This window comes from Anabrus simplex, chromosome 1 (genome assembly GCF_040414725.1).
Source record: "Anabrus simplex isolate iqAnaSimp1 chromosome 1, ASM4041472v1, whole genome shotgun sequence".
In the NCBI taxonomy this organism is placed as follows: Eukaryota; Metazoa; Arthropoda; class Insecta; order Orthoptera; family Tettigoniidae; genus Anabrus; species Anabrus simplex.
The window spans coordinates 1806237836-1806249835 of NC_090265.1; the positions used below are offsets into that span (position 1 = coordinate 1806237836).

The 12000-nt window shown below is 37.3% G+C and overlaps 1 protein-coding gene across 3 annotated transcripts in view; it reads right to left on the bottom strand.

Moving 5' to 3' along the window:
- Positions 1-12000, bottom strand: part of Su(dx) (Suppressor of deltex) — a 569124-nt gene that overhangs the window by 70295 nt on the left and 486829 nt on the right. For all 3 annotated transcript variants that reach the window (XM_067138560.2, XM_067138561.2, XM_067138559.2), the window contains exon 12: positions 4897-5171. In XM_067138560.2, the coding sequence (XP_066994661.1) occupies positions 4897-5171 (275 nt within the window). The remainder of the gene's footprint in view (positions 1-4896; positions 5172-12000) is intronic.

Below are 12000 nucleotides of genomic sequence, written 5' to 3' on the forward strand. Positions count from 1 at the left end.
ATCGGTTTTTTAAATCTCCACTTGTGCATGACAACACATTTAAATATTAGTTACGTCAAGAACATGAAAATGAAAATCGTGGGTCAAATAAGCCCCAGTTTTAATATCATACTTTCTCAAGACTTATGATAAAAAAGAAGATCCATTTCATTTTATTTTTGAACATTTTAAGTTAACCAGAATAGAACTGCCAAGTTAAAACACATTTAATTTAAATTTATTTTTTCAATCTTGACCAACCTACAATCAACAATCAGTTCAAATCTCCACTTGTTGTTGACGACACATCCTGTCAACAGACACAGTACGTCAAGAATATATGATACAGGGGTCACATAAACCCCGGTATGTAATCCTCTTTACCAAAAAGAAGATCCATTTTAGTTTTGGACATTTTTCAAATTAGATAGATTAGGACCAAAAAACTTAACTGTATTAACTTATGTTACCCGTCTTAAGAGTTCATTAATGTTTGTATATATTGTATATATTGTATATAGTGGTATGTTTATATTGGTTAAAAAGGTCCCAAACCTTGACCTAAAGGTTGTATACATGCTGAAGATGCCCAAAATAATGGGTGAAATATGTACCTGACCTAAATAAGCCTACATAAAATCATGTAGATAATAACCACATTAAACGTGGAAAGTATTGAATAGGTGGTTTTTTTATTAAATTATCCTTGACAGCTATGCCTAAAGAAAATGTAATCTCGAGATTTTAATCCCAATTAGGTATTGATTTTGAAGCTCATAGATTAATATCATGAAAGCTTGACATAAATCGTTGTCCATAACTCTTAAGACTTCCCTTATTATTCATTGGGGTAATCACATAAATGGGATTGTAAATAAAGGGTACAGATCTCTGCACATGGTTATGAGGGTGTTTAGGGGTTGTAGTAAGGATGTAAAGGAGAGAGCATATAAGTCTCTGGTAAGACCACAACTAGAGTATGGTTCCAGTGTATGGGACCCTCACCAGGATTACCTGATTCAAGAACTGGAAAAAATCCAAAGAAAAGCAGCTCAATTTGTTCTGGGTGATTTCCGACAAAAGAGTAGCGTTACAAAAATGTTGCAAAGTTTGGGTTGGGAAGAATTGAGAAAGAAGAAGAGCTGCTCGGCTAAGTGGTATGTTCCGAGCTGTCAGCGGAGAGTTGGCGTGGAATGACATTAGTAGACGAATAAGTTTGAATGCTGTTTATAAAAGTAGGAAAGATCACAATATGAAGATAAAGTTGGAATTCAAGAGGACAAACTGGGGCAAATATTAATTTATAGGAAGGGGAGTTAGGGATTGGAATAACTTACCAAGGGAGACGTTCAATAAATTTCCAATTTCTTTGAAATCATTTAGGAAAAGGCTAGGAAAGCAACAGATAGGGAATCTGCCACCTGGGCGACCGCCCTAAATGCAGATCAGTATTGACTGATTGATTGAATGTATCATCAAAGACATATTAAATAATTTTGAGAATAAAACAGTCACAGGTGCTACATTAATTGACCTGACAAAAGCTTTTGATTGTCTCTCGCATGAAATCTTAATTCATAAGCTGAGTTATTATGGAGTAAGGGGTCATGAACTGAAATTAATGGCATCCTATCTTCATCAAAGGAAACAGATGGTGGTAATAAACGATAAAAAAATCTGGTATGGAAATGGTTAAAGCAGGTGTCCCACAAGGGTCTGTTTTGGGACCTTTCCTGTTTTTGGTCTATATCAATGACCTAGCACATAATGTTCCCTGCACATCATTTCTATATGCCGATGATACAACTTTCCTAAACAGTAATGTTGATATCACAACACTACAAAACCAAGTCAACACATCTGGTAAAATTGCTGAAAAATGGTTTCATCACAATAAATTAACTATTAATGTCACTAAAACAGAAAATATCCTATTTACCTTGGATCACACTGTAAATAATGGCTGCCGTAATTCTGTTAAATTATTAGGCCTACATGTAGATACAAGACTTACCAGGGAAATACATACATCAGAACTCTGTAAGAGATTAGCCAGGGTGTGGTATCTGTTATGGAAACTGAAAGCCTGCATCAGTTGATATATGGTACTTGCATCCTATCATGCTTTCTTTCACCCTCATATACTGTATGGGATCAGGTTATGGGGCAATTGTCCTGCATCAAATAATGTATTTATATGGCAGAAAAAGGCAGTCCATCTAATTGCTGGATTAGAATTTAGAGACTCCTGTAAAACTTCCTTTGTGAGCCTAAAAATTATGACAGTTCCCTGTTTATATATTCTTACAAATATTATGCATGTGAAAGATAATCTTTCCGAATTTAAAGATCTACAGTTCACATGCACAACACAAGATACAAGAAAGGTCCGGATACTCCTTACTCCAGGCTTAGTAAAAGCACAAACAGCCACTGTTATCAACAGCTTAAGATGTACAATAAGCTTCCACTACCTATTTGAACATTAGACAATAGTGATTTAACAGGGTACTGTCACAATTTTTAAGGAAAAAAGGCATTTTATAGTGTAGAAGAATATCTAGAATGTGGTATTTCAAAAACTGACCTAATATAGGTAGCTAAAATAATTTTTCTAATGACGCACGCATTATGACTAAGATATTGTATATAGATTATTTTTATTAATACTGACAATACCTAGTGTACATTTTCTGTACTTGATGGTGGAAGAATAAAATATCTAAAATATCTAAAAAATATCATTACTTAACCCTATTGGAAGCTCCATCATTGAAACAGATGACAGCATCCATCACCCCAACTTTTAGTCTAGTAGCCAAAAAACACAGTTTTTGGAACATGTTCCCATATACAGTTATAAAAACTCTCACTGGGGTTTCACGTCTTACCATGCAAATACCTAAAAAGCAACTTTGGATCACAGCCTCGAACCTCATAGGGAAGGGAATGTTTGTGACTATACTGTGGCCACAGATTTTTGGCACTTACACAATGGATTCTCACCTTTGGGGCAAATTAAATGGTCAAGGTTTTCATTAATTGATCCTTTAAAAAAAATGGAGCCCATACTGCCTTTATGAAGATAATCTGTATTCCTCCTAACTGGTACTCTGTAAGACATATTATTTCAGTTTTAGTGAGGTTTTCTTACACAACTTGTTTAACCTTGACCGCACGTGCTCCTGTACACGTCCTATGCATTTCATCTTAGTAATCTGTACATCATTCCCATATGGTTTGTCTGCAGTTACCTTCAAGAATCCCTTCGAGTCTCCATCACCAAGGTAGCCTGTGTTTCACAGCTCCTTCACTCTCCATACCACCACTAAATTCCTAAAAGTTTCTCGCACACTCATGAACTGATTTAGTAACACAACATTGGCAATATTTTGTGAGACACTGTCCACTGAAGTTAATGTAACTGCCCACGTTTCTGCCAAGAGCCATAAATCGCTCCCACAATATCTGAATTTTTGTCATTAGCAGCAATTGCTGGGACCTTCAAAACACACGGCTTAGGGCATTGAAGATTATACGCTTGTATCTTTCAATATTAGCAGGTGGAGGAGAAAGGCCCATCACAGAACAAAAAGTCTGCCCTTCCCTTTCCCAATGTATCACATTGCATATGAGAGCCTCATGCCTAGTATCTGTCAGAGTAGAGGTCATCTAAGAGGCCACAAATTGAACACTGAAGGTAAGCTAGTCCTATCCTTCCAGTTGTATCCTCACAAATATTTACACTATTTTAATTCTTGCAATATTTACACAAAGCACTTCTGTTTATAAAATCAAACCTATATCTATAACAATTAACCCATTCATACATTGTTGGTAAAGTTATCATTACCACTACTATTCACACAATATTCCAGTTTTATTTTTGCCTGACATAACCTCAGTTCTAGCAATACTTTATCTTTCTCACCTGAGCTGCATTCACTATTAGCTGGGAATTTTTGGAATTGGTTCCAGTAAAACTTACGTTTCTGGTTAAAATTCCGATGACGTGACATTCTGAGAAAACACAGATAGAAAGAAGCACCAAAATATACAAAACACACACAAGGTTTGAAACAAAAGGCTTTCAACTAACTTCTGCGGTATCATGTAACAAGAATTGTACACTAGAGCATACAGAATAACATATGAGTAGTAACACAGTAAAGGTTTCCACCTATTCAATACTAATATGTATTTACAATATTATAAATTACATGGAACTAGTTTCGACCCACCTAGGGGTCATCATCAGCCATATTAAAGCATACATAAGTTTTTTGTCGAATCCTAAAACATGTTATTTTTAACTGTAATAATTTATAATTTATAAAGTGAAGTATTAATCACTAATCACCTGTACCATACTAACATTTCTCACCTCATTACCACACTTCACTTTATAAATTATTACAGTTAAAAATAACACGTTTTAGGATTCGACAAAAAACTTATGTATGCTTTAATATGGCTGATGATGACCCCTAGGTGGATCAAAACTAGTTCCATGTAATTTATAGTATTGTAAATACATATTAGTATTGAATAGGTGGAAACCTTTACTGTGTTACTACTCATAAGTTATTCTCAGTTCAATACGGACCAACAACATGAAATTCATAACCCTTGATACAGAATAACCAATAGAGGAAAAAACTTACCAAGTAGAGAAATTTCGACGAGACTAAAACCTATGACTTGTGAAGGGGAGAGGCATGTGTGCCGCCATATTAAAATATGCTTGTGGATTATTATATATTTTTCATTTCAGGAAAGAGTGAAAATACTAAATGACATTTTCACAGCCAGTCCCCTAGGTTGAGCTAGTTTGTTCCTTTCCATTACTTTGGAGCAGTGTCTACAATGGTGGCTTGACTCGTATTGTTTTTTTTATGTGTACATTCAACTACATACCTCATGTACTCTTCCTTGTTCTCCTCTGTCACTTTGACTTTATCACCACTTTCCTTCAGCTCATGATGAATCACCTGACCCAGAATTTCAAAGTCAACACTAAAGAACAACTCCAGTCCACATTCGTCAATGTTGTTATCCTTAATCCACACAAGAGAGTTGTAGAACTCTGGATCAATGGACTCAATATCTTTCATGGTCAGTTTCTTATTTAACATTCTTTTATAGAAAGGCATGGTGAATCCCGAGTAGATGAATCGGCCGTGGTACAGTGCCTGAAAACAGAACAACTTAATCAGGAAGTTTGCTTCTACCAAACTCACAACGCAACACAAGTGTGCTGTCTTCTCTTGGTCATAAAATTCATAGCAAAACTTTGTGGACATAAAAAAAATTGATTGGCTCCTACAGTAACAGTCAAAAGTTGGGAGGTATTTTATAGACTCCATTACAACAATTCTCTTGTGCTTTAGAATGGTCAACCATAATGAATCAGTCTCCTTTTTGTGTGTCCACTAACTTTGCATAGCATTTTTAGAAATAAACAACTATAAGACTAAAAGACCTCACCAGGCACCATATTTTTAACAGTACAAGTGATGTGCAGTTGATAACCTGTATTAACACAGAAAATGAATGGGACATCTGATCAGTGAAACAAAGACCATGTTAATGATAGCCTCAAGGAATATGTTCTTCTCCTGATCTCTTTATCCAGCTTGCCCTAAAAGAATACTATCAACCCTAAGAACAGAAGAAATACTGGTCATTTTCTCAAGAATGCTATCTGCTTAATATCAAGATGAAAATAACAGACACTTGTGTTTTCACACATGGTTCTGAGACACGGTAAACAACTTAACTCTTTGCTTCCCAGTGGTTTCACCGAACCATGCTTTCATATTTTCCAGTGGTTAGCGACAGAAACAGAATTGTACTCAGACTACTGTACTATCAAGTGGCCTCTTACAGTATTCAGCATTCCAACTGACTCGCACCAAGAAGAGCTGTAGTTTGTGAAGTAGCAAACACATCTAAAATATTTCATCTAAATTATAACATTCTCCCCAATCATTTGATGTACAGTAGTTACTATTTTTTGTTTCAAAAAACTTTGCCAAATGACATGCCGTGTTATATTTGATTGAATATTGATGGTTTTACACTGACATAGTATCTCTCAAGTTTCCCCGACTTTCCCTGACCTACTAAGAAAAATTTCCCAGACTCACAAAAACTAGTGATGGGCAGTCTGACACAAGGTCTCGAGACAAGTGCAGGCACTATTTCTTGTGAGAAATTTTGAAAGATCTCGAAAGGGTTGTCCCCCATTGTGTGGCGAGCAGTGTCTCGTAGGCCTACAGGTAGACGGAGCTGAATGTTGTTTATGCCAAGTATGTGAATAGGAAACCACGCGCCTTCTCCATTCCATAAATACGTGTCAACAAGTGACTAGGGTTTTCATTTCTTTCATTTCTACCGAGGTCTGTTTTGTTGCAGTATAACATAATTATAAAGGATATGCATTCTGGTAAGTACACAAATGAACAGGCTAAGTACAGAAACTGACAGCTTCTGTAGGTACACCTACCTGGATACTAGAGGCGTGCATTATTCGAACTCGCGGCGAGGTAAAATGCACCCTGTTGCATATGCAACCACCATTACACGAGTGGAACGCGTTATCTACAATGCCTGAGTTTGCCAAATTATTTTGATAGCTAGGTAGGTATACATTGTTATCAGACCCCACATTCAATATCACATTACCACTGCTTGTGTTTACCAATATTTTGGTGACAGAGGAAATAATTCCTTAATATGTTATAGAGTATTTGCGTCATAATTAGGTACTTCGGTATATGACGGTGCAATGTGTAATTGTGTCTAACTGTACATGACAACTTCAAGACAATGTCCGGAACGCAATGTAAATCATGGATATCTCTTATTTTCAAGAGATACCGCATAGCAATGCCTTTGCTGGTGGGACCTAGTGTCTTCTGGTATAGCCTAGAGCAGTTTTGTTACTTTCATTGATCTGTCCCAGTCTTGATGATGATGATGCTTGTTGTTTAAAGGGGCCTAACATCAAAGGTCATCGGCCCCAGTGTCCCAGTCTTATCCTTGGCTTTGACAATACGAGTGTGACTGCCGTATGAGCAATGCCATTTCTTATGCAGCCAGTCCCCACTACGAATGGTGTGAAAATGTTGCTCATGGGGTTGGATGACGCATTTCAGTGGGTTTGGCAGACTGATATGTAATAGCAACTTCTGGCTCGGTGAGGAAAGCAACGGGAAACTTCCTCATTTCCCTAGTACACCTCTTCAGTGATGCCTAGGCCATCTACAACAGCTGATGGTGGAGCTGTTGAGGATCCAACCAGCCTTAGGGCTGAGGACCGAATATACATACACACCACATAGCATATCCCACTGTGTTGTTTGTTCCAAACAAGTAAAATACATCAGCAGAAATACTTCTGGGATGATCTGGCACTTAAAAACACACAATATCAATGAAGGGGAATGGTCAAAGAACTCATCCGGCTCGACCTGCATCACAAGAAGCTACCCTGTCGACAACAACTGCGAGGTATCTACGTAGGTGTACATCCTATCAACAGTTCTTAACAAATTATAAGGGTTATTCAGCTAAGATATCCACCTGAAATAACTCGTGAACTCTTTAAGATCCTGACATTCTGTTTTCACTTTCGTTACTGGTATCAAAGGAGCTCATAGTTGAACATGCATTGCTTTCCTAGACATTTGACAAAATTTATTGGCTCACACGTATCCATATGAGAATGTTATTTCATGCAGTAACTGCTTAGAGTACACTATCAAGTTTACACTCTTAGTCACTGGGATGTCGCTCAGATCACAGCACAGCAGAATCGGTCTCGAGATCTCGCAAGAGTCTCAAGATCTTTGACGTCAGTGTCGAGAGTCTCGAGCGAGAGCTTTGCCCAAACACTAACGAAATCTGAGTGACAACTAAATTTGCAGAACAGCATGTTTTACAAAAAAATTCCAGCCTCCACTATTCCCATAGCCGGCCTATTTCCCTCTCCACTTCCTTTTTTTTCTCGATTATTTGTGGAAAAACAATTTCACTGATGGCACATTACATACAGTATAAACTAATTGTTTAAAGGTAACATGTAGGCCTAACATATGACGCAAGTGAGATAACGGGTATAACAATGTCCTCTCACCCATGGGTAACTAATGCAAATATCGAGCTTGAATTATTATAATTTTACAATTATGGTTATTGTTATTACTTGTAATGTATAGCTATGAAGTGCTACATCCATTTAGTATTATTATTACATCATATGTACAAACTATATGATCGCGCTGTTTGCAAGGTTATATCATGAAACATGTGCTATACGTAAATATTCATATGAGTTCAGTAATGTAAATACCTGTAAATTAATATTATATAATTTATTCTTACCTGTATTTTAGTAATTCATAATTGTGAAACACACTGTACTTCCAGAATGGTAATACGTAGACAAGAATGATTGAGAATATTCTGTACACTATTTCTATGTATTGAGCACTCTGGAATTTTCACAAAGGCATTTCTTGTAACGTACCTTTATGGAAGCCTGGCCAGGATATACAGTCTATATAAGGAGACGATCTTGATGGGAAACTTAGTTATTGGAAGTTAGTTATTGAGAGTTACTGTTAAGTGAGTTGTTGGAAGAGAGTTATTGTGTAGCAAGGTGCGGACACGCTTTTAAGCAGTCAACTGTTTTATTTGTGTTCGAAGGTTGTATTCTCGATGTGCAGTGATGGGCAGTTGTCTTTAAATGGCAGTTTGTGATGCGAGTGTTTTGTTGTGACAGCAATGATCAAGGTTATGTATGGGTTTAATTTGTAAATATAGGTAAATAAAATAATTGTACCAACTGACAGCATCTCGTGTGCGTCTTTGTGGATATGTTACATATACAGAACCTTTATCTTATAAATTTCCAAGGAACAAAGTACAACTAACTTATTAATAGAGTAATTCAAATATGAAAATAAAATTATTTTACCACAGCAATCTAATACTATTTCATGTGGATTTAAAGCACTCTTAAGATAAAAAGCAATTAACTTTTGTTTCTAATGTAGGTGAAAATATAAAGAATTCCAATTAGTCTAGGCCTATATTCAAAGCAGTTTTCAAATCTGAAGACAAATCAGTTAGGAAAGATAATGAAAAAGAAATGTTTGCATTTACCAAAAAGATTACCGTTTTCATTTTATATTTTCTAGAACTAATGGAATATCTTCGGTCATTAACCCTTGAGGACTGGCGCGAAGAAATATAGCACGAAGACTAGCGTATGGGTGTATTTGACCCGGATATTACAAATTTATTTTAGCCATCACGCACTACATATGAAATGCATTTGCACCCGGACTATTCTAATGAACTATTCTGTATCGTTTAATGTGATTTTTAAAAATGTATCAATATAGCATGCGAAATAAGTACAATAATTTAATGAATAGTAAAATAGCCTTAATATCGGCAGGGAAGTATTTATCTTAAATTTCAGTCACTTAGGATCAACAATTCAAAGAAATATTCACATTAATATATAGCGCAAGTCTCAATAAACGTTTTCAATCACTCACAAATAGTTACCAGTATTCCTGAAGAATTCACGGCTGTCCAAAATGTGCCCTTTTATTCACACTGGCTGGCAGCGATACTCGCACACTGGAGACACATGGGCAGGGGTCGAAAAATACCGGGCGCCCAGTCGCCATGGCGCCTGAAAATTTTTACTTGGCGCCTGAATTTTCAAAAATTCGGTTTGGAAAATTTATTTTTTGAAATCCGGAGTTCCCTTACAGGTACTTTCCCATTACTTTACAAAGTAACAAGTCGTGTGGTGTTTCACGTTTTTTCCTGTAGCTCATATATTCTAATATGTGCAATAAACATTTTCTGTGCTTTTGGCAGAGTCTTGAATTCTGTAATTGCTCTTCGTACCTTGGAACTGGACGTTTCAGTTATGCGCGGGAGCTGCCTAGCAGTCATGGGAGATATCGTTGTAACCCGTCAAACAAGTATCCTTTCATGTGGACATATCGTAACACATCGAGTTCTATTACAGATGATCAGCTATCGGTAGCCGAGTACAAAGATCAGACCAGAGTTGTGGAGAAATTCAGAAAACTACTACGTTAAATAATTCCACAAACACTAATTTACCGCCATCCTTCCCGTGACTAGCCGTTCCTCAACTATTGCCGCCAAAGCAGTGCTGATAAGTTACTGTAAATTCCCGTCGAATTCATTCTTTGCATTTAGAACATACGGAATGACGTGTTTATCAATTCTTGTATTTTCACCGAACAATATTTATACTTTTAATTTAATTACAGCATTTTGGTATTGAACAGTTTGCACTTTATAAATTCGATTGTTTTTATTCCTGTGCGTGTATGGAAAATTGGCAACGTAGCGTCAGACATCGAACCCCGCGAACTCGGAAGCCATTTAACGCTGGTGTATTTCTCGTTTCTGTGCTATACTGGAGAAAATCGGCAAACTGAAACGAACAAAACCGCACAAATTGACTGATGCGAGTAACAAACAGTGTACTCTTTCAGATTTCTTCGTAAGTAGGGCCCGTAAACGTAACACAAAGTGATACAGATGGAGATGGGAGTGAATGTGAGAAAACACTTGATGGAAGTGCCGACTGTATAGAGTTCAGGATGACAATGACCAGCGTGAAATTTATGGTGTTCAAGACAATGATAGGTCAAGCATCAAAAATACGTAGAAATTTCAATTTTCAGGCAAACGAAATTTCAGCACTTTCAGCAAAGTGCGTAAAGAAAATGAATGCTAATATGTCACAGCATATGAATGCATTGTTCATGGCATCTTATCATATTGCAAAAAATAACAGACCCTACACTGATTTTGAAGGTTTGGTTACATTGTTAAGCAAGCTGAATGTTACCGATTCAGAGAAGTATGATAATGATACACAATGCAGAGAATCGTAGCTTGAATGACTACCGTGGCTGTGCTATGAAGAAGGAATTGCGAAGTGTAAATTATGCAGTAACTTTCGAAGTATTGCCGACAAACATTCTAAAGGTGTATCCGGATTTTCAGGACCATTTAAACTGGAAATATTAAAAGATACTATCCTATAAAATCGAAGTGTCAGGAGGCTGAAAAAATGGCGTAACAGTCCCAAAGGGCCTTGGCCTACCAAGCGACCGCTGCTCAGCCCGGAGGCCTGCAGATTATGAGGTGTCGTGCGGTCAGCACGACGAATCCACTCGGCCGTTATCCTTGGCTTTCTTGACCGGGGCCGCCATCTCACCATGAGATACCTCCTCAATTGTAATCATGTAGAGAGAGTGGACCTCAAACCAGCCTTCAGATCCAGGTCAAAATCCGTAACCTGGCCGGGAATCGAACCCGGGGCCTCCGAGTAAGAGGCAGACATGCTATCACTGCACCACGGGGCCGGCAGGAGGCTGAAAGTTTCATGAAAAATCCCGAATGTGCACTTTTAGTGAGGTGCGTCAAGAAAATGAATGCTAATATGTTACAGCATATCAATGCATTGTTCATGGCATCTTATCATACCGCAAAAAAACAGACCCTACACTGATTTTGAAGGTTGGTTTACATTGTTAAGCAAGCTGAATGTTACTGGTGGGAAATCAAACAGGCACATGTAGTGTAATTTTAAAAAACGCTGACCTTGAAGGGGACTGGTGATTATTTGGGTTAGTATCTCTTTAAAATATAAATTTCCGTTCTTATATGAACTGAGACTATACGACTTAAGGCCACATTTCAAAAATAATACGTAGCTTGATCCTAGTCTAACCTGTGGTGTTCATAATGTATATTTGCAAAAAATTTGCTGGCTCCTGATAAAAAGGGGCTGGCTACTGAATTATTTCTATTTTCTTCTACCCCTGCACATGGGAGTGGTGTGTTGACCACAAATAATTATTCCACAATTTTTGCACTCAGTTTTCGTCTTCCTGTCAGCACTGGAAGGGCAAGACACACATCCTGTTCGACCCTTCATAGCTGGAGGTC